At 48.8% G+C, this 25,975-nt stretch overlaps 1 protein-coding gene and 1 non-coding gene across 3 annotated transcripts in view; one reads left to right on the top strand and one right to left on the bottom strand.

The window, feature by feature from the left end:
- Positions 1-1,195: 1,195 nt before the first annotated feature.
- Positions 1,196-1,277, bottom strand: Trnal-uag (transfer RNA leucine (anticodon UAG)). Its single transcript has one exon. It is a non-coding gene; the product is annotated as a tRNA-Leu (tRNA).
- Positions 1,278-7,158: 5,881 nt separating this feature from the next.
- The window catches only part of Eef2k (eukaryotic elongation factor 2 kinase), a 61,338-nt gene continuing 42,521 nt past the window's right edge, over positions 7,159-25,975 (top strand). The window contains exons 1-2 of one of the 2 annotated variants that reach the window (XM_057779280.1): positions 7,159-7,554; positions 20,919-21,234. In XM_057779280.1, coding sequence (XP_057635263.1) covers positions 20,995-21,234 — 240 coding nt within the window. In that variant the 5' untranslated portion in view covers positions 7,159-7,554; positions 20,919-20,994. Of the gene's footprint in view, positions 7,555-7,651; positions 7,879-20,918; positions 21,235-25,975 lie in introns of those variants that run through there. The other variant, XM_057779281.1, reaches the window with a different exon arrangement.

Below are 25,975 nucleotides of genomic sequence, written 5' to 3'. Positions count from 1 at the left end.
CATCTTCCCCCACACCTGCTCTTGGTCCATCCTGAGAGAGGACAGGCACTGTCAGTCATTGGTGGCCCAAACCCAAGCCTGATCATCACTTTTGACATGTTTCTCTTCTTCAAAGCATTGTCATCCCTGAGTTTTGTGATATCTACTTCCAAAACGTCTCTTTCCCGTGCCTTTGATTCTAACCGCCACCACCATGCTACAAACCACTGAACGCCCCTGCTGGATTTTATGAATCCCAAACTAGATTGTGCCACTCACCAGCCTGAAACCCGTTCATGGTTTCCCATTGCCCTCTGAGTTCAAAGCCTCATGGGCCCGGTGTGCCCACCTCTTCGGCCTCATCTCCTGCCCTCAATCGGCTCTTCAGCGACCCCCTGATTGTCCCCACATCACTTCAAGCTCTCCAGGGTCTCGTCACCTCTGGGGTTTCCATTTTTCTGGAAATCTTTCTCCCACCTTCAGTGTCCAATTTCAGGTTCAGCTAAATGCCACCTCTTTGTCCCCAAACAAAGGACATTGCAGTGCAGAGCACGAGACGGGTGTAATTAAATGAACACACACGACTCGTGCTCTGAATCCAACGGGTTCAGCATACCTGTCTTGTTCACCCCTGAAACCTCACTGTGAGCTGGCTTTCTAGCCCAGAGTAGGACCTTCATAAATAATTGTTGAATAATAAAGCTTTGAGGGACCACTAAACCAAGCCTACAGACCGCGTAGGAGAACGAATAAAGCTGAGACCTCAAAATGGGCACTTGGTGCTACTCCACCCCAGCAACCCAGCCCTCCGTAGTCATCTGACATCTTTCCACCAATAGAGGTTGATGGGTGTCAGCCAGCCCCGGGAAGGGACTTTCTCTAATTCAGGTCGTAAATGCAATTACCCACAAACTGTCTTTACCCTTGGCGGAGACCCACGAAGTGTGAACTAAGACTCGGACCTCCTGTTGGCTATTCGCAAAGTGCCCCAGAACCACTGCCCTGAAAGAGGGGAGGTGTTTTGTTTTGTGTCTTGTTTTTTAGGGAAGAAAATTGGTCAAGAAAGAGGTTTGTGTACAAAGCTAGAGAGAGAGATAAACTTCTTTGTGCCGTTTTTCTTTTCTTCATCTTTTGCTTTTAAAAACGAGCTTCATAGGGATCGAAACAGAGGACAGAACCAAGACCATACAAGCCGAGAAAATAAAACCTAGGGATATGGCAGCGGTGGGATTCGAACCCACGCCATCGAAATGACTGGAGCCTAAATCCAGCGCCTTAGACCACTCGGCCACGCTACCTCCCGCCTGTAGCTGCAACCATTCAGAGTATATCAGTGTGATGACGTGGTGTATTTCACTTGCAAGCCCCGCCCCCCGGGTGTTTCTGAGCCTAATGTGAGCTCAGTCTTTCTGCATGTAGTGACATCCGCCACTGGTTTGCCGATGCTCTGGTTTCCGGCACGGGCAGCAAGCAGGAACGTACCACTAAAAAGGAAAGAACAGTCTCTGCGTGTCAACCAGGAACACTTGATTGTAGCATGGGAGAATATGAGTTTTGCATTTTCCATGGACGTGATGCTGCCTGCGGCCACCTGGGGGCAGTGCTGCGCTGCCGCGTGCCCGCTCGAGTGGGTGGGGCAGTCGCCTAGGAACCCGGTTTGAACCAAACTGATCCTGCGGCCTCCGGGCACTCCCCGGGGTCCAGGCTCAGCGTTGTCACGGATCTTTTGTTGCTGTGGGCTCCTTCGTTCTCATCAGTTTCACCGAGTGGGGAAAAGACCTGGTCATTTGTGCCAGGCTAGTGTTCTCCCGTCTCTCTCTCAAGCCCCACTCGGATGCAGACTTATTTTCAGTTTTTAGAAAAACGAAGTAACTAGAGAGTGTCTTCTAGCAAACCTTCGTTTTCTGCCGTTCAGATTCTGAAGATCAGCTTGAAATCTTTAAAACAAAATGTAGTTTAAATTTTTCTTCTTCTCTGATATCCCCAAGTTTGATATCTCTTTTTCAGCAGTCTTAAATCCTCCAAGTTTACTTTGCAGACTTTATTTAAATAGGGTCATTCATTTCCTTGCAGTGTTTATGGACGATAACAAACTTTTAAAACCACCGTAAAGACAGGTGGGTGGATATGAGAACTAAAGCCTCCCACACCACACAGCACCAACCCAGAGCGGTGTTCACACCCAAATCCCCACCGTTTTTCGTTGCCCTATGGGACAAAAGGATTTTTTTTTTCCCAGCTATGATTGAATTACAGAACTTCATGACTGGAGAGTAGATTCAGCTGTGTAGATTCACAAACCTGCCATTCCCCTACGCGGGTGGGAGCAGTTAGGATCAGGGGCTCAAGGTCATCCTTGGCTGTATCCCTAATTAGAGGATACGTGACCTGTTTGAAATCCTGTCTCAAAAACATAAGGATGGGGAGACTAGCCTAGATTATCCAAGTGACCCTGAAAAGAGAGGTAAGAAACCACAGGAGATGAGGGAATGAAGATACGAAGGGACAGAAAGGCAAAGACTCATCAAGGAATACAGGTAACCTTTCCTAAACTTTGTTTATTTATTTGCTGGGGGAGGGGGGCACACCAGTGCTCACATAGACAGTAAAGGACAACTTGGAGGATTTGCTGTTTCCTTCCCTGGCTTCCAGGGACTGACCTCGGCTTGCCAGGCCTAGCAGCAAGCGCCTTTATCTACTTGGCCATCTCCCCAGCCCCTGAGACCCTTCAAAGAGGGACAGGTGCCTGACTCCTTGTTTTTAAGAACTGTTCTCCAGAATGATTTGAGCTGCTCAGTTTGAAGAGGTTTGTTAAACTAAGGCAGCGTAGTAACCCAATGGCTGGGAAACCACAGGCTAACAAGCTATGTGACCTTGGGAGACTGACCGTAAAGGGGTAGCAACAATAGCAGCCACCTGAGAATTCTGTTTTTTTGATTCCACCCACTATTTCACTGACCCACAGTGTGTCAGACACCCATCTGGTCCTCTCAGAATGAAGCCGTGCACGTGTGGGCATCTGTGTGTGTGCTAACCAGAGGTCAGTGTTACATGTCTTCCTCTGGCATTCTCCTGTTGGGACAAGACTAGCCAGTGAGCGCCAGGGATCCTCCATGCCTCCATCACTAGGCTTACACTCACCTGCCAAGGGTCAGGCTTTCTACAAGAGCCTTGTAAAACAAGCACTGGACTGATTGCCCCTGACCCTGAATCTACCCAGACCCTGAAGAAGTTTTTGTTCGTCTTTGTTTTTGTTGTTCTTGTTGTTTGGTTGTTTGCTCTTTTGTTTGTTTAAGACCCCAGCTTTCCTGGAACTTGGTCTGTAGAGCGAGCTGGACTTAAACTCAGAGATCTGCCTGCTAAGTGCTGGGAGTAAGGGGTGTGCCACTACTGCCCTTTAATTGCTTTTAATTATGTGTGTTTGGGTGTCTCTGTGTGGGTTTATGCATGTGGATGAAGGTGTCTGCAGACTCCGGAAGTAGGCACCGGATTCCCCTAGAGCTGGCTGATGTGGGTCCTGGGAACCGAACTCTGGTTCTCTGCAAGACTAGTATATGCTCTTAACCACAGCGTCATGCCTTCAGCCTCCCTGAGGATGTTTTTAAAGATCAAATGGGGCAACACAGGCCAAGCACTGAGGGGAATCCCCATCCCAGGAATCTGAGCCATCTTTTACCAACTGCACCTCAAGATCCTCACCACAGTTCTGGGGGATTCTATGAATACCTTCTTTACTCGCTGCTCTATAAGGTACTCACAGGCCTCCCCCCCAGGAAGAAACTGGACCCTAGTATGTCAACTTGTATGATACTAGCGTGCCCATTCTAGGACAACAAACGATAGCTTTTAGTAGCCCAATACCATGTGTTCAGGACTGAGGACATTATTGACCAAGAAAACATTGACGAAAAAAAAATGGTTTTGCTTTATTTTTTTATTTTTTATTTTATTTTTGAGACAGTGTTTCTGTGTAGCCCTGGCTGTCCTAGAACTTGCTTCGTAGACCAGGCTGGCCTCGAACTCACAGAGATCCACCTGCCTCTGCTTCACGAGTGCTGGGATTAAAGGTATGCGCCATGCCAGGAGTTTTTTGTGTTTGTTTTGTTTCATTTGTTTTTGGGGGTATTGCTTTTTTAAATGTGTGTGTATGCTGAGGATCAAACCCAGGGTCTCTTATAGGTTAAACACACAATTTAACACTAAGTTACAACATCCCTACCCTGGTTTTTATTCTTGGGGAAGGCCAATCCATCTGAATCCATTGGCCTTTGAGCTCAAAGACAGAAGCAAACATTTCTACCCAGTGCTGTCTATCCTATGCACTAACACAATCACTGCCTGGGCATGGCCAGGCCCTGGCCTTCTGGAAGATCATCCTCTTCTCGGTCACAGGAAGGCACAGAGCTCTCTTTATGTAGGCTCTCTCCCCAAAATAACGCAGAGCACATTTACACACACACACACAGAGTCATAATTTCAATCCAGTCAGAGTTTATTCTATACCCCTTAGACCTGATTTTAGGGAAGGGCACAGCTGTTCCTCCAGGTGTTCAGGACCTGCCTGCCTCCAACTCCAACCCCAGAGAGGCCAAGACTTCCATCTGCTCCCCGAGCCTCTCTCTAGTATCCTTGTCTCCCAGCTGGCCTCCCCCTCGCCTGTTGACCATGCTTCTCTGCTGATTGGCGCCTTGGGTTTCGCAGCAGCGAGGACAGATCAAATGCAAAGCCAGCCGCAGCCAAGGAAGGGTGGAGAGGCCACAGAAGTCAGAGCAACCAGGCTGTCTAGTTTTGTGGGAGTTTCTGTCTTTAAGTGACATTTAAAAATAACTGTTGGAAAAGCAGTAAAGTGTTCCTTAGTGAAACTGGAGCAAAGAAAGGAAAACACAAATAATACAAAGTTATTGTTCATTCCCCTACCTCATTTGCCTCCTCTTCCATATAAAGGAAGCTGGTTTCTAAGTTTGAACTGTACTGCAGGCGTGATCCTAAGTATTTAAAATGTCCAGTCCTATGTGTACAGTGAAAAGAGTAAAACAGAAAGTCTTTACCAGCGAGCCCCCCCCCTCCCGTCCAAAAACAAAAAACAAACCAAACACACAAAACCTTGCTTTGGACTGGAGGTGGAGTTGTCAGTCACCATGTGGATGCTGGGAAACTGAACCTGGATCCTGTGGAGGAGCAGCCAGTGTTCTTAATGGCTGAACCATCTCTTCAGCCCCCTGCCTCAGCTTCTTGAGTTCTGGAATTACAGACAGGTGCAGTTACACCCAGCTCCATACGTAGTTGGGGTTTGTTTTGTTTTTTTTCAGATAGGCATCTATTCTGATTCCTTTTAATTACAGTAATTTGCTCTCTCTCTGTGTGTGCATGTATGTGTAGGTGCATACATGTTCCAGTGTGTATGTTGAGGCCAGAGGATATCCAGCAGAAGCTAGTTCTCTCCCACAGTGTGAGTCCCAGGATCGACCCAGGCTTATTTGTCAGGCTTGGCAAATGCCTTTGCCTCCTAAGCAGTCTGCCAACTCCCTGGTTCCTTTGGTGTGGTGCATATTCCCTTTACCCTTAGGCCTAGAATGGAGAGGGACTGCTAGGCTCTATAGTGACATTCAAATATCTAAGGAGCACCTGAAAACATGCTCAATTTCATCTGTTTGGAAAGTTGCGATCAAAAGTGTGAATCCAGCTCCCTGTGGGCTCAGAGGCTGATCTTTGAGAAGGGCTGTGGCCTGTCATGCTGGGCAGCTCCAGGTAGAAGCATTTGCCTCTCTGAGTTCGTGTGGCAACATGGGGTCTTAATCAAGAAAGTCAAACTTGCCCGACGTTGTGGATGGAGCGTGCCTTTAGTCCCAGCATTCAGGAGGCAGAGGCCAGTCCGGTCAGCACAGTGAATTCCAGAACAGTCGGAGATATATAGAGAGACTCTGTCTCAAAAGAAGAAACAAAGAAAGAAAAAGTCCAACTTTTTGCAAGGAATATCCATACTGACAACAGTGTTCATGTCTGAAGGGCTGACTTCCTCTGGGAAAAAAGGATTTACTGCTCTCCCAGACACCAAAGAGCCAAGGCTTACAGGACAAAAGGGGTTTGAAAATACCCAGCTCTGGGCCAGATCTTGCCTCTGTCACTTACTAGCTGTGTAAGCCTGGAAAAGTCCCATTGGTAGCCTCGGTGTTTCATGTACAAAGTGGAGTCTGATAAGGTGTGATGAGAATTCTAAGGGGGTACTTCTGCCTGTGTGTCAGGTCCCTTTCCCTTACCAGTATCGCAATACCCCAGGCTGTCCTAGGTGGGTTTCTGCGGCTATAATAAAACACTATGACCAAAAGCAGCCTGGGGAGGAAAGGATTTATTTCAGCTTACAGCAAACAGTCCATCATGAAGGGAAGTCAGGGCAGGAACCTGGAGGCAGGAACTGAAGCTGAAGCCACAGAGGAATGCCGCCCAGTGCTTTCTCTGCCAGGCTTGCTCAGCACCAGGACCACCTGCCTAGGGGTAACACTGCCCAAAAGGAACCGGGCCCTTCCAAATCAATCATTTAATTAAGAAAATGATCTACAGGCCATCTGGTGCAGGCTCCAGATTTTCTCTGTGCGGGCTCCTCTTTTCAGAAGAAGCATGTTTGTGTTGAATAGACAAATCTAAACAGCACACACTAGGTGATTAACAAAGACAGAAGGTTTATCCAGATGGCAGCTCGGCACCCAGAGGCAGGAAGTTTACTGGGACATAGAGGCCAGGGTGTCTCAAATAACAACAAAATAAGTGTATGTCGGGTGGGTGGAGAGATGGCTTAGCAGTTAAGAGTACTGGCTGAGCTTCCAGAGGACCTGGGTTTGATTCCCAGCATCCACACTGCAGCTCACAGCTGTCTGTAACTCCAGTTCCGGAGGATCAGATTCTTAGGCACACACAGAGACAAAACAACCGCTGTCCACGGTCGCAAGGATCCCGAGTTACCTACCACACATTTGGATTCATCGTGGCATTTTTCAACAAAATTTTTGTTTCTCCCCCTTCTTTAACACCCCCCCCCAGCCTTGTGAAGAGTCTGAAGTTTCTTCAAAGCAGAAGAAAACCTAAAGATGATCTGATAAAAGTATTTTAGGTTATGCTCGGCACACTCTGCCACCGAGCCCCGTCCTGGGCCTGAAAGACAAAGAGACTCACACAGCTGCGTAACCAACCGGCTTTAGACCCAGACTCTCGGGAAGCGTTTAACAGGCGGGGAGCCAGGAGACTAGCGGCAGCTAAAAGGAGGTGGTGGCCACCCCGAGGCGGTCACGTGAGCCCTGGCGTGCGGCCCGTGCGTCAGTCCCGCCCCTACTCGGGTCCTCGCTCCGGCTCCAGCCCCACTTCCAGCTGCAGCCCCATCTGTAGCTCCAGCTCGCGCTCGGCTCCTGAGCTCGGACGTCTCCACGCGTCCCACTGCGGCTCCCGGAACGTGGCTCTCAGTTGCCTGCGCTCGTGCCCCGGGATCATCCACAGCCCTGCACTCTGGAGCTCCCGGCCGCGAGTCTCTACTCGGGATCCTTGCGACCGTGGGCAGCGGCTGCCGCGCCTGTCCCCCTGCGGGAGGTAGGTGACGCTGTGGTTCGGGGCTGAATGGGGAGCCGGGCCTGTGCGCCCCGCTGCAGCGGCACCCCGAAAGGCGATTGGGGAGTTTCTCCGGTTGCCAAGCTCCTTTGGGGCGCAGTGTTTGCGCCTGTAAAGTAAGGAATGAAAGACTGGCAAGTGACGGGCGCCGTACTGGCTGCACCAGGCATTGCATGCGGGCCTCAACCCTGGTCTCCTCTGTGTCCCGGGTAGCCCACCTGTCCCCTGAAGCACCCAAGCAGCATTCCGCTCACCCGTTTCCCTACACCGGAGGCCTGTGCAGTTCTCAATTCCCGGAACGTCCAGGTTTGTGCAGTGTATGTCCTTGCTGGCTGGAGGAGTTGGGGTGTTGGCAAGCGTTGGAAACATGTGTGCCAAGGGGCTGAACGTTAATATGCAGTTGGTGGCGCGGGGGCGGGGACCTCCCGGGTAAGCCCCGCCAAAATTAGCTAGTGTTCGCCAGGGAGGTTGCGGGGGAAACCTGCCTAGCTGCGCCCTGAGTGTGACCGATCGCGTGTGTTGCGGAGGAGTGAGATCTGACTTGGGGATGCTGTTCCCTGGAGATGTATTTATGGTTCCTCCGTGATGGGGCACTCCCTGTCTCGGGGCCACAGAACTAAGAAAGCTGATTTTACGGAGGAGAAAACCGAGGTCCAGAGAGGTCTCTAGACCTCCAAAGGCTAGGTGGGGAATGTAAAGTGGGTAGACAAGGACTGTGCGTGTAGGAGATAAAAATGAAGTTTTGGGAAGACTTCCCGAGGAGGTGGCGTTTGAGCTGTGTGGAGAAAGAAGAGGGCCCAGGCTGTCTTCAAAGCTCAGCCTTAAACACTGCTCTTCTTTCTCTGCAGGGCCAAGAGATCCTCAGAGAGGAAGGCAGGCGGTAGTGGGGGGTGGGGGGGCTCCCATTTATCCTGGGGGTCTTTGTTCCAAAGAATGGGGCCCCACTCAGTTCTTAAGAGTCTGAGCGCCTTGCCTGTGCCTTTCCACGATGGCCCTGCCATGCTGCCCACACACAGGATATTTTTCAGCCTCTTATCTTGCCCCGGTCAAACTAAGAACCAGAAGGTCTTGACTTTACCGGGCTGGCAGCTGTTAATTCCCACTTGGGAACTGCATGGAGGAACTTGGGGGGTGCACAGTAGGATCGAGGTTCAGGCTCCATCTCTGCTCTAATTCCTGTTGCGAAGGAGAAAAACTTCAGAATCCGGGCAGAGAAACCAAGCAGTAACAGCTGGACAGACTGATAAAGAAGGAAGGCTTCAGGTGGAGATGAGGCGTCCTGTCGAGGCAGCTGCAGGAATCAGTTGAACCCAGGAGAATCCCAGGTTACCATAGGGTCTACACCTGGGATGACCGTGGGTTTGCTCCCTAAAGCTTATTGGCGAGGACCTCTGTGGGGGAGGGGAGCACGGCTGGCTCAGGTTGGGAGCACTTGCCCCTGAAATGAAGGGGGGAGGAGCTGCTGGACCTTGAGGACTAGGTCGCCTTCACCACACATCTGGTGGCTCACCCATGCCTGTGGCACCATCTCCAGGGGATCCAGTGCTCTCCTCTGGCTTCCACAGTCACCTGCACACACACACACACAACACATACATACATTCATGAATTAAAGAGTATTTGATTAAACTCTTGCAGCCAGGACCTATAGGTCCAGACTACGAGGCTCCAGAGGAAGGGAAGGGTGAGTCACTAACACAGTATGGAAGTAAAACGCAGAGAAGCATTTCACAGGCTGGAGAGTCAGAGGTGAGTGTGGGCTGTGATTCTAACCGCTGGGCATATCATTGACCCTCTGCAGGGCTCGCCTGCCTCTGATTGCTGGACCACACTGGAGTTTCATTTAGTAGGTCTGGAGTGAGGGTCCCAGTTTGCATTTCTTTCCCAGGGGTGCCTGCTAGCCGCCGCTGGGTTTGCTGGTTGAGGAAATGAAGACTACATTAAAAGTTCCTGAATCTGGCTAGCATCAGTTTCCAAACCCACCTTCCCAGCTTTCTGGCTGTGTGATTATAGGCGAGTCGCTAAATCTCTCTGTCCCTCAGCTTTCTCGCCTGCCGCCTGGGAGTCGGAGGCAGCACTGAGGAGGGCCTATATTCTTAGATCTGATAGAATAGTGTATCACTTGGCCAGGAGTCAAGTTGGTGATGGATTGCATAAGGAGAAGAGCTTGGGACAGGTGCCTGATGGAATCAAGTGTGCTGTGCAGATGTGCAATTCCAGTGTGCTAGAATTCTGTGTGGGGAGGGAGCCGGTGTCCTCCCTGAAGCTCAGGGAAGTTATACAGCAGGCGCTCTGTAATGGCACGGAAGTGAGTGAGCATCTGAGTGGGCCTGGAGGCGGTGCAAAGTTTTTTAGGCTACCTTTCATTGACCCGAATGCTATTATATGGTCTCACCAAGGTGCAGCAGATGCTGGGAGACATGGTCACTGGCCGGGCCATTCGAGGCTGCGCTAGGCAGCACCCAGCTTGTCCATGATGTCTTGAGCACTGGGCTCATTTCTCAGTTTCCTTGGAACAGAAAAAAAACATGGTAGAGTACTTGCCAAACAGGCACAAAGCCCTTAGCCCTGATAAAACCAAGTATGGTGGTGCATGCCCATTAATCCCAGAATTCAGGAGACAGAGGCAGAAGAAACAGAAGTTCAAAGCCAGTCTCCTTCACAGGGCACTGTAGGCCAGCCTCACTATGAAGGACCCTGTCTCAAAAGAAAAACAAACCATAGGCAGAGCCATAATTGGAAGCTCAAGATGGCTGCGCTGTGTATGCCTTGGCCAGGGCTTGGCAGCAGAGTTCTGCCTTTAGGAGTGGACCTTGTCCTGAACAAGGACTTAATGGAGGAGGCTATGATGGCCTGTGCCTGGACCCCTACCCCTGTGGCACCTTTACTCTGTAGTACCTGCCGTGACTCAGACACTTTTCTGCTTTGTTCTATCTCTGAGTGGGGGAAGCGGGCAGGATCAGGAACCAGAAGTGAAGCATCAAATGAGGGTCTCGCTAATATCCAGAGCCTTGGCATGCACTAAGGACTCGCAGACAAACTGTTAACTATTAAGAGCAACAGTGCTTTATGTCAGAGTAAAGGGACCAGGACGTCCACACTGGCTTCCTCCATCAGATTGCCGAGATGTCCACACTGGCTTCCTCCATCAGATTGCTTGTCTCCCACTTTCCAGGCCCAGATCAGTCAACTTCCACATGAGTTTGCCTTCTCCCTGACCTCACACCTCACAGGTTCTGCTGCTTGGAGTGCCTTGCTCAAGGGGCCCAGAACTGTCTGTCCCCTTCAGGATCGGGCTCACCACTCTCACCTCCCCCAGAGGGCCTCCTTGCCTGAAAATCAGCAGACAGCAAACAGTAGGGGTGACCAGCACCCCCAGCCCCACCATGCCTTGCATAGGATTGGTGCTGGGAAATATCAGCTGCTTTTCCATCCTGACCACCCCCACTCTCATCACCCCCACCCTGCACTTCTTCTTCCCTGGTCCCATTACACCCAGGGGCCCAACAATAACAACCCCTCTAAAAATGTCCATACCCTCACCCTGGGAATCTGAGTATATGTGGCCTTATACAGCAAGAGGGCCTTCTGAGAGATGAGTAGTGGGCACATTGTCCTGAGTCGTCTTATTATACTGCAGGGTCCTTATAAAGAAGAGGTAGAAACCAGGCATGGTCACACACACCTGTAGTCTCAGCACTTTGGAGGTAGAGGCAGGTGGACCCCTGAGTTTGAGGCCAGTCTGGTCTATAGAGTAAGTTCCAGGAAAGCCAGGACTACACAGAGAGACCCTGTCTCAAAAACAACAGCAACAACAAAAGGCGATAGATAGATAGATAGATAGATGATAGATAGATAGATAGATAGATAGATAGATAGATAGATAGATAGATAGATAGATGAAGGAAGGAAGAGAGAGGGAGGGAGGGAGGGAGGAAGGAAGGAAGGAAGGAAGGAAGGAAGGAAGGAAGGAAGGAAGGAAGGAAGGAGACATGATCTAGGAAGCAGGAATATTTAGGTTAGGTGTTAGCTCAGGGTTAAAACTCCATTCTCACCACTGGGAAGGAAGAAGGGAGGAAGAAGGATGAGGAGGAGAAGGGAGGAGAGGAAAGAAGTCTGGGAAGACAAGAAAGAAAGGAAGCAGGCATAGACCCTTGACACCAGGCTGTTGGTTGTGGAACCCTCAGAACCCTGCCCCCCAACTGTGAGACAGGCGCTTGGGTCATTTGCAGCAGCAGCTACCAGTTGCCACGTGACTGGAACAGGCTCCAGCCTGGGGCTGTTCCACTCCGTCCTGGCTCATGGCAACATCGGGAGTTTCCGTTGTTCTTATTCAAATGCAGTTGACATTTAGTAGGTGGAGACCACTGATGCTGCTAAATGTTTGACTTCCCACATGACATGTTGCCCCTATAAGAATTGCACTAGCTCATTCTCTACACAGAGCAGAGAAACCGTACTTCCTGGGGAAGAGAGCACGCTGTGTAAGCGTGAGGACTGAGTTCAGGCCCCAGCACCTATACTGGGATGTAGCCAGGTGACAGGAGAATTCCTGGGACTTGCTGGCTGCTGGCCTTGCTCCAGCCCCATTGAGAGACCCCATCTCAAAGGAATAAGGTGGTGTATGATAGAGCAGGAGACTCAATGACCTCTGCCCTGTGTGTGTGTGTGTGTACCCCCCTTCTCCATCCATTACACAGGGGCACAGGCATCAGCTTCCTGGCTGGCAGGCACAGCAGCCTGTTTGGAATGCCAAGGGCTAAGTCAACGTTCATTCTCCTGAAATACAAGCACTGCAGCCTGGACACACAGATTTGTCGTTGTGCAAGAGTTCTTTGTTTCAAAATCAGCAAATGACATTTTAGAGTTCAAAGCAGAAAAAGATTGTCCTTATAGCTTCAATGAACAGCATGCACAAGGGGGCTTTGGGTTTGGATTTTAATGTTTAATCATCTTCTTTGCACTGGCTTGGTGTCCCCAGGACTTGGTGGACTCCTGGCTGGTCACAACAGGTCTACAGTGAGCCTCGCTTCTCAGGACGTGCTCTGTGTTTACACAGGCCAGACTGAATGTTCACACAACAGGAATGGTGTCTCACTCTTCCAACTACCGCCCAGAGAGAGTGCCAAGCCTGGCACAAACCATCTGTGCAGGTCGCAGGAATGAACTACAAAAAAGCCAGCCATCTCCGGCTGGCATATGGGACACCGAGGTGTTACCACCTGGGAAGTCAGTGGCCTGGTGACATGGGTGAAACCCCAAGAAGGAAAACCAAGTCACGAAAAATCAAAAAAGAGTTTAAGGTGACCTGACGAGACCTTTGAGACAAACAGATCTAAGTTCAAGTCCTAATTTTGCCATGGCCAGATGAACAACCTTGGACTAGTTACTAAATTCTTCTGATCCTCATTTTCTCTGTGAAATTTATTCACTTCTTAGAGGGAAGCAGAGCAGGGTGGGAAAGGGGTGACGGTGGCTCCTGTCATTGTCACACACATGCAAACATGCTGAGTGGAGCACCTGGCATGCAGCCAGCCCTTCAAATGTCTGGTTTGTCTTGTTTCTAGAAAAATCCTCTCAGGATTTTTTTTCTTTGCATCTTATCCATCTGCAACAGCAAAGTCCCATTATCCCGCCGTCTCTTGGCAGGAACTCAATGCTAGACTCTGAGGAAGGTGCTGACAATTCTGCTGGGCATAAAGTTCCTGCCTGGCACCTGATGGATCAGGCAGAGCCACCAGCGGGGGTGGAGTGGGGCTAAGCCCTGATGATCATACCAAGAAACCCACGCTGAAAAATCTTAGGACGTAGAAGTCGGATGTGATAGTACAGCTCCGAGCCCAGCACTGAGCAGCACTGAGGACCCGGTGAGGCAGGGTGGTGCAGAGTTCGAGAAGTAGATTTAATAGGAAACAACAAGGACAGGAAAGTATGTGATTTTGACTTAGGTGGTAAGAGAGCCCCCGCCCCCAGGATAGTGGGAAACATTGTAGCAGCATCTGAGTGTGGGAAGCTTTGCTCTACTCGTAGCTGCAAAGGTTGTTCACAAGAGTTGAGAAATACATCATGACCTGTGGCATTACAAGTGGCCCTGACAGGAAAGGGGGTGTTATTTTTTAACCATGTGCTTTCCTTTTTCCTAGTGCTGGGATGGAGCCCAGTCCTTGCATATACTAACTAGGCAAGGGTTCTGTCACTGAGCCACAGCCCCAGCACTCAAAATAGTTGTTTTTTTCTTCCTCCTCTCCTCTTTGCCACTGGTCTCAGGCCCACATTATACACAGTAGGTGGATACTATATCCCCAGCTCTGCCTTGTATGTTTAGGGATTTGTTGTTGTTTATTAGTACTTTGTTTTTGCATGCATGCAGGCATGTATGTGTACCATGTGAGGCCTAGTGCCTTTGGAGGTCAGAAGAGGTGTCAGATCCCCTGGAACTGGAGTTATAGACAGTCAATGAGCCTCATGACCTCTGAAACAATCACTGTGATTGAGCCATAATGATGCTAACCAGTGACGATCAATCATAGAGCCCAGAAGCAAGCGCAGGTGTGCTGGAACAGCTTGGATCCCAGCTCCTCTAACCACGTGTTCCTGAGTAGAAGCAAGTACATCTTGAGAGCAGGTGTTTATAGTTGTCTGCGCGTCCTATGCTGTGGGCAAAGGTTTCTGGGCATATCCTACATGGGCACTAGTCAGAGCAGGACAGTAGTAGCAGTGGCTCTGGGGTGCTGCAACGTTTGCTGCCCCAGAACGGCAACCCCGAGCACTGAGGGTGAGCCCCAAGGTGATCCAGCCGCCACTGTGGTTTGCCCCTTGACCTGTAGGCCTTGCTTTGGGCATTCCAAGCATAGTCTCTTACATCCACAGCTGCCTCAGGATTCCAGCATAGCAAGACACAGAGGAGCCCTGGCTTCCAGAGAACAGCTGTTTGCTGTAGACCCCTGAGGAAGCCTGGTTTTGCTGCTTCCCAGACATCCAGGTCCCCATCTGGCTGGGACCTAAGGCTCAGCCTCCCAATTTACACAGATGATAATTGTCGTCCCCGCATTTTGGCCTATACTAGTATGCTGACTGACGGTTATGACTCTGCACCCCAGGTCGATGGCAGTGAGCGAGGCAGGGACAGAATCTGAGCCAGCTGCTTCTCTGCAGACACTTCTCCCCAGGTGTGTCAGGATGGGAGGGGATGTTGTGAGTACCTAAGTGAGCAGCTTCTGGAAAATTCTCATGTCTTGTGAACTAGGGTCTTTCTCCTTCCTTGGATTTGGGAGCCCATAATAGATTGAGTTTGCTATGGGACGGAGCGGGGGGCTGGGCGGGGCGGGGGCAGAACTGGAGTTGGAAGCTGAGGTAAGGGCTGCTGGAGTTTCTTAGTATCTGGAGAAATCTGATTTGCCCCAGGTGTCTGTCTTCATGTGCCGAGGGGAGATGAAGCCACCAAGTTCCAACTTTGCACCGTGGCTAGTTTTCTTCACATGTCCCCAGCCAGGCATCTAGGCATATGGAAGTGTGGCTGGAACCAGTACAATTAGCAGCTTGTAGTAAGGGAAAAAGGAACAGCGAGTGCAATAGATTATGATCTTACAGGTTTTGATATCAAAGTATGGTGTGCATGAGCCCATGACTAGGATGCTGTCCCACAATATGAGACCTGTGTGTTGTGCGTCTGCCAACCTTGGGGTGTGGCTTGTACCTCATGGCCTAACAGAGCTGCCTAAACTCAAGCAACCACACCTGCATTCTAGCTAGAATTCTAGCTTTTAAACATCTTTCCCTAAGGGGCCAAGGAGAAGGCTCATAGTGTAGAGGCGCCTGCAGCCAAGCCTAATGGCCTATGTTTGGTCCCTGGAACCCGCGTGGTAAAGGAGACTCCCACTATTCTCTGACTTCCCCATGAACTTTGTAGTGTGCCCCCAACCCCAGCTAAGCAAATCAAATAAAAATGTTAAAAACAACAACCAACCCCTCCCCAAAGTTGTATACGGCCTTCTGCTTCTGAGTCAGTCAGCTCACCCTGGGTGTATGGTGTTGTGAAAACATTTCCACAGAACTCAGACTTCCCCTCTGGAGGGAGAAGCTCAGAAAGACTGGTCAGGCTGCTCCTGCAGACGTATAGACAGTGAGCATGCTGGGGAACAGACTCTGCAGCCGGGGCGCGGCCCACAAGGGAGGCACGGAGCTCCAGGTTGTAGCTTTCTGAGTTCTCACCGTGCTGGGGCAGACTGTAGATGATGAGCCGCCTCTGAGTCACCCCTGCTCCTGGTCGTGAGTAACCCCTTTGGTCCGCTTGGAGGGACATTTCTTTTGTCTGTTATCACCGCCCTGTTAGGAGAGAAAGGACAGTTGTTCACGTCTCCCCAGGAGAAGTCTCACAACTCATGGTCTTGCCTGGCTGTAAAGTAGTCTGGAAAATGCAGCCCTTATCTGAGAGGCTATGTGCTTAGCTCTGTAGGAGCAAACGGCTTTGACAGTTGACAGGTGCTGTCTCAGCTTCCTTAAGAGCAGATTCGTAACACACTGAAACTCGCCACACCGGGTTCTCTCGGTTCTGGATGTGTACCAAGCGCCTGCTGGGTATAAGGCATAGTGCCAGGCAGTCACAGCTGCTGTCAGCAGCGGTTCCTGGTCCCTGGGGTCAGGAGGGTGTTTATCTGTGGTTCTGTCTCAAGGCTTCTGTGAGCTAGCTGTGGAGGCAGACAGACCACTTCCCCTCACAGCGGCTGCCACTGTCAAGCAGTGGGGGAGGGATGGGCAGGTAGGGGCTGGGAGCTTAGTATGACCACAGAGCCCTGATCTGCGCCAGTGGCCACATTCTGCATCTCAGCTCCGAGCCACACTTCTTGGTGTCACAGCTGACATTGTGGGTGTGGCACCATCCTAGCTCCCAGGGCCATTGACCTGGTTGAGTCTGTTGGCTTTATGGGCACCATACTGTCCCAGTCTGTAAGGGTGACTGAGACACAGCAGTCTCTGGGTTTAGGAGCTTCAAGCCCCAAAGAGGATCAGGTGGCTCTGGCATCTGTCCCAGACTGTTGACTCTCCTGCTCTGAGGGTAAGAAACAAACTTGGCAGCTGACATGAAGTTTCAAACTGGGAGCAGAGAAATCAGTGTGTGGCCAGCACGCCGAGGAAGCAAATAAAAAGATAAATAGAAGTTCACTGAATGCATTCTATCAAGAAAGGCTAAGTACAGGGTTTTGAGATTTTAATTTCCATTTTAGGAGTTTGTACTGAGTTGTTAGAATGTAAACGTATGTTCTGTTTCAGTAGCTGCCAAGAAAGTGCCAAGGCCTCGGAAGAAAGAGATGGCTGAGACAAAACTAAACACTATGCCGGATGTAGGGACACTAGGAACATTTGTGTAAAGGTTATAAACATTTGCTTAATTGTGTGTGTGCATACATAATACGTATACAGGGACACATGTACCTTGGTGTGCTTGTGGAGGTCAGAGGACTCTTTGAGGATTCAATTCTCTTTCCGTCATGTGGGTTCTGATGAATTCTCATTGCCAGGCTTGTGCAGCAAGCACCTTTACCCACTAAGCCTCTTGGCAACCCCTCTCCCCTTCTGTGTGCGTGTGACAGGGTCTTCCTGTGTAGCCTAGGTGGGCCTGTCTGGAACTCACTATGTAGTCCAGGCTGAACTCGAACTTGCAATCCTCTCACCTCAGCCTTCAGCATGCTGGGGTTACAGACATGAGCCACATGCCCAGCTTGCTTGCAAGTGGCTGTAAGGACACGTTTTCGTTCCTTTTGAGTTGCATCCTGGGAGCAGAATTGCTGGGCCATGAGGAATTGTCTGGCTTTTCCATAGCAGGTGCACCATTTTGTGGGTTCACTGGCAACTGTGGGTTCCAGTTCCTGGACGTCCTTGCTGACTTTTATTATGGTCCAGCTTTAAAATTATATCCATCCTAGTGGTGTGTGACTTTCACTCGTATTTTCCTAATGATACCTTTTCATGTGTACACCAGCTACTTGTGTGGGGGCAAAAATTCTTTTTGCTTTCTCTCTCTCTGTGTGCATATGTGCATGTGGTATACATATATGTGCGTGTATATACATGTGCTTGTGGAGGCCAGATGAGGGTGTCTCTCTCTGCATGTGTGCAGGTGTATATACATATATGTGCAGGTATAAACATATGACTGTGGAGGCCCGATGAGGGTGTCAGATCACTGAATCTGGAGTTACAGACAATTGTAAGTACCAAGATGGGTACTGGCTGGAAACTGAACTCAAGTCCTCCAAGAGAGATTGTTGGTTTTTTGTTGTTGTTGTTGTTGTTTTTGGACAGTATCTCATTCTCTAGCCCAGCTAGTCTTAAGCCTATGATCTCATTGCCTCAGTTTCTAAAGAGATTTCCAAAGGCATGCCCTAGCACACTCAGCTCCAGACAAATGAGTGTCCAAATCCTTTGGCTGTTTTTATTGCGTTTGTTGATTGTAAGAGTTCTTTGTTGAGTCCCTTATCATATGAGTTCATGATTTGAAAACCTTTTTTCTCATTTTGTAGGTTGTTTATTTTTGTTGTTTATTTGTATGTGTGTGTCTCTTCTATGTTTGTCTCTGCCATGAGCACCCATCATAGGCCGGAGAAGAAAGTCGGCCTTTGCGTTACTCTCACTCTCTCTCAGATTTCATTTATTTAGTTAGTTATTTAGTTAGTTAGTTAGTTAGTTTTGAGACACGGTTTCTATAGCTCTCAGAGCCTGTTCTAGAACTCAAGTGTGTAGACCAGGCTGGCCTCGAACTCAGAGATCCGCCTGCCTCTGCCTTCCAAGTGTTGGAATTAAAGGCGTGCGCCACCACCGCCGGCTACTTTTTATGAGTATTTTGCCTGCCTGTGAGTATGCATACCCCATGTGTGTCTGGCCAGAAGAGAGTGTCAGGTCCCCTGGAATTGGAATCATGAATGCTTGTGAGCTACCATATAGGTGCTGAGAGCTGAACCCCAGTGCTCTGCAGGAGCAAGAAATGCTCTTACCCACTGAGCCGTCTTCAGCTCCCCTCTTATATGACAGTGTCCTTCATCACACACAAGCTTTTTATTTTAATTATTTATTCTTTTGTTACTGGTACTTTGGCTGCCATGTTGAAGAAATCCTGTTGATTATGGTCACAAATTACCTATAGTCTAGGCACCTGAGAAGTGGTGACAGCAGAGACATTGTGAGTTAAAGGCCAGCTTGGGTACACAGAAAGGTAAAGGACACTATATAAAATAAAACTTATGTCAAAGAAAACCGAAACACCCGAGGGCTAGGCTGGAGCGTGTGCCTAGCATGTGCAAGTCCCCAGTACCACCCCCACTGCCTGCACCCAAGTCTCTGTTTATTATGAAGATTCTGAAGATGTCCTGTATTTCCTGAGTTTAGCTCTTATGCCTTAGTCTGTTTCCGTAGAACATTTGCATGCACTGTAAGGAAGGGATTCAGGGTCTCTCCAGCCCCATGTGTTGAAGATCATTCTTGACGAATTCAGTCATTTTAGTATCTGGCTGGAAGTCAGCCCTGCAAGTGTAAGACCTTCCTTCTTTACAGTCTTGCCACACTGTCCCCTGGCGTGTTGGTGTGTCCCTGGGTGCTGAACCTCCCCACTTCTAGCCATCACACAGTACCTTATTTCGTAGAAAGAAATACTATAATTTATATAACAGGCCTTCGCTGATGGATATTTGGGGACACTAGCAATTTCTTGCTGTTATTGAGTTATTGGAGTTCCAGGGGACAATTGCAGGGGTGTTCATTTACTGAGGGGAAGCACATCAAATGTCTTGTCTGTGCCAGGCACTTCTAGGCCAATCAGTGAGCGTGTGGCTAACAGAAGGAAAAGGGCCTGCAAGATGGCTCAGCAGATAAAGTCATCCGCTGCAAAGCCTGATGGGAGTCCGTCAGCCTCTGCAAGTAGTTCTCTGGCCTCTGCGCCTGCGCTGTGACAGGCACATAGCTGTACATGTACATATAAGCACACACAAAATAAGTAAAAGACTTATTCCATGAGGTGGAACCCATACCCTTCACTGCTTGGGTGACCGAGAACCTGAGACTAGGTAGCCCAGGGACCTAGAGCAAAGCCAAATACTACTGTTATTTAAAAAAAAAAAAAAAAAAAGACTCCTAATGGCATTCTGCTATACTCATGGGTCAGTGCCCTGCTCAGCCATCATCAGAGAAGCTTCCTCCAGCAGCAAATGGAAACAAATACAGAGACCCATAGCCAGATGTGCAGAGAGTGAGAGACCTTGGGACACTCAGCCCTAAATGGGATGTCTCCATTGTATCCCTCCCCTCAGGGCTTGAGGAACCCCACCAGTAGCAGTAAGAGCCAGAGAGGATAGAGGACACCAAGAAAACAAGGCGTGAGCTCACAGAACGAGGCAGCGTGCCCAGGGCATGCAAGGGTCTGCACCAGGTCCTCTGCGTATAGATGATGGCTTCCAGATTAGTGTTTTTACAGGATTGCTGGATGTGCGAGTGAGTGTCTCTGATTTTTGTGCCTTCTTTTGGGCTCTTTCCTTTCTGTTTGTCTTATCCAACTTTTATGTAATAGTTTTGGTTATATTATATTTTATTTTGTTATATTTTATTATTATCCCTTAGAAACAATTTCTTTCCTAATGAGAGACAGAAAGGAAGTGAATCCACGTAGGAGGGGAGGTGGGAAGGAACTGGGTGGAGTAGAGGAGGGGAAGCCTGTAATCAGGATATATTATGTAAAAAAAAATCTATTTTCAATAGGAAAAAAAGTGTAAGAAAATAAAGTACAGGACAGTTTAAACTCAGGACGATCACTGAGAAGACAACAGGGAATCTGGAGTTTTTTCTGAAGTGTCATCCTTTGGGCTACAGCCCCCATAACGAGAAATGAGACAGAAGGCTGTTCCAGGCTCAGGGAAAGAGTCCAAAGGCCTTGGGGTGGGGACGCCCTCGATGTGCTCACTGAGTGGAAAGAAACCAGTGTCCCAGGAAGAGCAGCTAAGGCCCGAGGATGATGGGCGGGGCTGCAGGGGCCCAGCTGGTGTAGCTTAGGATTTGCGTTCTAGTCCTTCTGTGAGGGGGGTTGCTGGAGGGTCCTAAGAGGAGGAGGGATTCCATATGGTTTATGTCCTTGAAGATGGCTGACTGTGAGGCACTTCTGGTTCCCAAGCGCTCAGAGTTCTCTCAAGTGAAAGGGCTGGGCCAGCAGGCGCGGACATTTGCGGTGTTCCCACCATATTGCCAGCTTGTTGCTAACAGCCTCTCCACATGATTGCTCTGGGTTTCTGCCGGTGTGGCCGTCTTCAGCATCCGCAGGTACCTCGACCACCCTCACGCCCTCCGCTCTGCTTCCCCCCTCACAGGACTGTCCTTGCTGCTCCTGCGCAGTAACTCTGGCTGCACAGCAGACCCCTCGAGTAACACGGGCTCCCCTGAAACATGGCAGACGAAGACCTCATCTTCCCCCTGGAAGGTGTTGACCGTGGCGGGTCCTCCCGAGCCGGCCACAATGGGGAGTCTGACACAGACAGTGACGATGATGAGGACTACTTCATCTGCCCCATCACTGATGACCGCATGTCCAACCAGAATGTCAGCTCCAAGGCCCAGAACTACAGCAACCGAGTGAAACCAGAGTGCAGCTCCGTAGGGTCACCGGCCAGTTCCTTCCACTTCAAGGTGAGTGGCCACTTGTTCTGCGCCTGTGTCCAGCTCACCTGTTATGAGGGATGGGGAGCTGAGGTCTCTAACTGATGTCATAATCGTCTTCAAACCCTGGCAGTGCATCTCATTCCGTGGACATTATACCTGTGTGCATGAATCTGGTGAGCTTATTAATAGCTTAGGGACAGCACCTCAGCATTCAAGAAAGAATGGAGCAGGGCACAGTGAAAAACATGGAAGAGCATTAGAAAGTATAAGGATCTTATAGCTCGTGGTTTGCTCTTGTTGCTGAGACAGGGTCTCACTAAGTAGTCAAGCTGATAATGAACTCATCATGATCCTCCTGCCTCAGCCGTAGGAGTGCTGGGATTACAGGTCTGCGCCTGACTCAAGATTATTTCTCTTCTTTCTTTCTTTCTTTCTTTCTTTCTTTCTTTCTTTCTTTCTTTCTTTCTCTCTCTCTCTCTCTCTCTCTCTCTCTCTCTCTCTCTCTCCCTCCCTCCCTCCCTCCCTCCCTCCCTCCCTCCCTCCTTCCTTCCTTCCTTCCTTCCTTCCTTCCTTCCTTCCTTCCTCTCTTTCTTCATTATACTTTATTGAGACAGAGTCTCATGAAAATCAGCCTCATTATGTTGCCAAGGATGACTGTGAACTCTTTTTTGTTGTTGTTGTTGTTTTGTTTTGTTTTGTCTTTTGAGGCAGGGTTTCTTTCCTCTGTGAAACAGTCCTGACTGTCTTGGAACTCACTTTGTAGATCAGGCTGGCCGTGAACTCACAGAGATCCTGCTGGTCTCTCCCTCCCAAGTGTTGGGATTAAAGGCGTGTCCACCACTGCCTCACGACTCTGAACTCTTTATCCTCCCACTTCCATCTCCCAAATGCTGAGCTCATAGAGCCACCAGGCTTGGCTAAGATCTTTCTTAGAGCATATGTACAGGAATCCATCCTTATCCGTGAGCGGTGTGTTCTATGGCTGGCCGGGATGTGTGAGATATGACTAGTACCTAATCCTCCGTATGCTATTTCCCCTGTACATACATGCCTATGATAAAGTTTTAACTCTTAAATTAGACACATTAAAGACTAACAGTCACTAATACTGTAACAATATAGTATAATAAAAGCTGTGTGCTGGGAGGTGTGGCTCAGTGGTAAGTTCTTGCTGCCCATATACAAGGCCCTGGGCACCCTCTCCAGCACTGCAAAGAACCAAACCGGAACAAACAAACTGTAAAGTTGAGGACGTGGGATTCCGCTCCTTCTCAAGATAACATACTGTGTTCATGTAGATACGTCCGTGCTCTCTCTCATTGGCCATAAGAAACTGAAGCCACAGAATGGGAAGCCACAGATAAGGGGACCACTGGCTCCACCCTTCACAAATACAATACAGTAGCTTGGTTTTGGTCTGGGCTTCCAGTAAAGCACTCATTATTTTTTTCAAGTCTGGAGAGAGAGCTCTGTTGACAGAGTGCTTGCTGGCACACATCAGGCCCTGGGGGCCATCCCTGGCATCAAGAAACATCTCAGCACCTGTGAGGGGGTGGTGGCGGCAGCAGGATGGTCAGAAGTTCAAGGTCACCAGCCTGGGATATGAGACCCTGTCTTTAAAAAAGACAAGCAGGCTGGAAAGTAGCTCACCCGGTGAGAGCGCATACTGCTCTTGCAAACAACTCAGGTTTGAGTCCTGGCACCCTCTTCAGCTGGCTCATTACCATTACCATCTGTAACTTCAGCTCTAAGGGATGTCATGCTGTCTTCTGTCTTCCCTCGACACCCTTATATACACTGACATACACACACACACACACACATATGTGTATATATATGAAATTTTTGAAAATCTTAAAAGATACATTTTTTAAGACAGAACAGAAAAACTTGTATCGAACCTCATGCTTTTATCGAAGTATTATTTAAACAGGTATGAACTTAGATACTGAATTACATGTTTTAATTCAGTTGCACTTGTATATGGCCTCCTAGCGTTTCTGATAATAGGTAACCACCAAAGACAGTGAGGCAAACCTTTGTGTGCCATTCTCTTTGTGACTTCACCTGTGAGGGACAGGCTGCATTCTTGTTAATCATTGTTTTGAAACAGTACCCGAGATTGTGTGCACACTGGAGGTGTTTAGTACGTACCACTCGGCTTTGGGATGTGACGGCCATGTCCCAGCATATGGCCTTAGCCGTTTACTACTGATGGAAAAATAAAGGCTTTTGTAAAAGAACTTTTACATGTTGGAGGTAGAGTGCATACTGGGCATGTCCAGGTTCCGTTCCCAGCACCACCACCTACTCAGAAAAAAATCCTTTGCAGTAATTAATGCCCCTCCCCTCTGCCTTGGATATTGTCAGTGTTTGAGGGTACAGGGGAGCTATACTTCCACTATCACTCTTGGTCTCAGGGATCCCCTAGTCATGGCTTCAACACAGAGCGGAATGCCAGGACTAACCAGCTGATGAAGCAGGGTTATTTGTTTCCTTGTCTTTAGATAGGGTCTCACCATGTAGCTCTGGCTGATCTGGAATTGACTGTGTAGACCAGGCTGGCCTCAAAATCACAGATCTCAGACCACCTGTTCCTTTCCCATGTTGGGTTTAAAGGTGTGTGCCCCCACCATGCCAGCAAAGTTGGGGTTTAATAAAGGGTTATTTTGTTTTGTTTTACATATATATATATATATATATATATATATATATATATATGTGCAGTATACATGTTCTCGTGTGTGATATTTGTTTGTTTTTTTTCTTTATTGGGGGGTTGAGACAGTGTAACAGCCCTGGATGTCCTGGAACCCACTCAGTAAACCAGGCTGGCTTTGAACTCACAGAGATCCGCCTGTCTTCTGCCTCCGGTGTGCTGGCATTAAAGGCACGTGTCACCACTGCCCAGCACATGTGTGTGATTGTATGTGTGTGTAGTGTGTGGAAACCAGGAGTTGATGTCTTCCTCCATCACTGGCCACTTTGTTTATTGAGGCAGGGTCTCTTTATAGAGTCTGCTGATTGCTCGCTAGCCCTGTGGCCCCTAGGATCCTAAGTTCTGGAATTACAGGTGGCGGCCATGTCTGCATGGTTTTTGATGTGGGTGCCGGGGGTGCAGTTCTAGCTCTCCTGCACTTAGTCTCTGAGCCCTATCCCCAGATTCAGTCAAGAGAATTGAATGTAGGCTTCAGCAGCAGGGTTGAGAGAAAGAGAAGTGCTCAGAAGGACAGACAAGACACCGCTGAGACATGCGTGTGTGGATGTGCTTCTTAGAACAGATCAGATGGACAGATGGGGTGCACACCCTGCTGCAGGCATCAGCTGCTCAGCTCCTGCTTTTGGTTTTTTGTTTGTTTTGTTTCATTTTTTACAACAGTCATCATATGTTGGATTTTGATTAGGTTTGAAGGATTGCTGAGAATTAGAGGTTCCTGGGTGTTCCCTGAGGGGTACCTGCAGGATTACAGTTGATAATGTAGAAGTGTCTCACAGGGGTACAGAAGACGGGCATCATTGTAAACAAAGTTTTCTTGAGGATCTTTGGGTGATGGTTGGGGGAGGAATGGAGGCGGCGCTAGCCAAGATTCTCTGCATTCAGGCCTAAGCTTGGGACATTGTTGTTTACTATAAAATATCTATGGAGGCTGGGCGGTGGTGACACACGCCTTTAATCCCAGCCAGCACTCAGGAGGCAGAGGCAGGCAGATCTCTGTGAGTTTGAAGCTAGCCTGGTCTAAAAGAGCTAGTTCCAGGACAGACACCAAAGCTACACAGAGAAATCCTGACTCGAAAAAACAAAAAAACAACAACAAAAATCTATGGAAGCAAAATTAACCCTGTGAGCAACTTGTATAGGAAATGTTTATTGTTGGGGTAGAGGTTCATGGCTCTCAGTTGATGAGTGGCTTTATTTATTTATTTATTTATTTGGTTTGTTTTTTGTTTTTCTGAGACAGGGTTTCTCTATATAACAGCCCTCATTGCCCTGGAACTCCCTCTGTAGACCAGGCTGGTCTCACACTCAAAGAGATCTGCTTTCCTCTGCCTCCCAAGTGCTGGGATTAAAGGTGTGAGCAACTACTAACCGGAACCGACTGGAGTGGCTTTATCTTAACCTAACTCCTGAGTGAGGGCTCCTTTCCCTTCCCATGTCCCATAGTTTCCCTGTCTTTCTAGACTGCCTCAAAATCTGTATTTGTCTAGTTTTTAAAAAGTACTTTAATAACATGTTACATGTGTGTGTTTAGGTGAAGGGATTTGTTTTTTATTTTTTATAATTTTTGTTTGTTTTTGAGACAGGTTTTTCTCTGTAGCCCTGGCTGTCCTTGAACTCACTCTGAACACCAGGCTGGCCTCGAACTCAGAACTCAGAGATCCACCTGACTCTGCCTCCTGATGCTGGCATTAAAGGCGTATGCTACCACACTCAGCTGGGTGAGGAGATTTGTGATGTCAAATGTAGTTCTTTGTTTTGCTCAGAAAGTCATTACCTTGGGGTTTGGCTGAGGAAGAGGGCGTTTGTCTTAGGGGCTCTGCACACCCTGGCAGTGCAGTTGCAAAGGAGAGGGAGGAAGGTGAGCGTTGCTGGGCTTTGTCTAATAACATGGAGGGAAAGTAAAAACACAGTGCTGTTATCCTTGTTTAATTTGATCATTACAACAGACAGTGACTTAGCATTATAAACAAAATACCTGTTGCTATTTTGAGATTTAATATTAAAGCCATCCTTCATGCCTTCAGAATTTGTCTTAGAAAATTAATAATT

This window comes from Chionomys nivalis, chromosome 8, assembly GCF_950005125.1.
Source record: "Chionomys nivalis chromosome 8, mChiNiv1.1, whole genome shotgun sequence".
NCBI classification, from domain to species: Eukaryota; Metazoa; Chordata; class Mammalia; order Rodentia; family Cricetidae; genus Chionomys; species Chionomys nivalis.
This window is presented reverse-complemented; position numbering and strand designations above follow the sequence as displayed.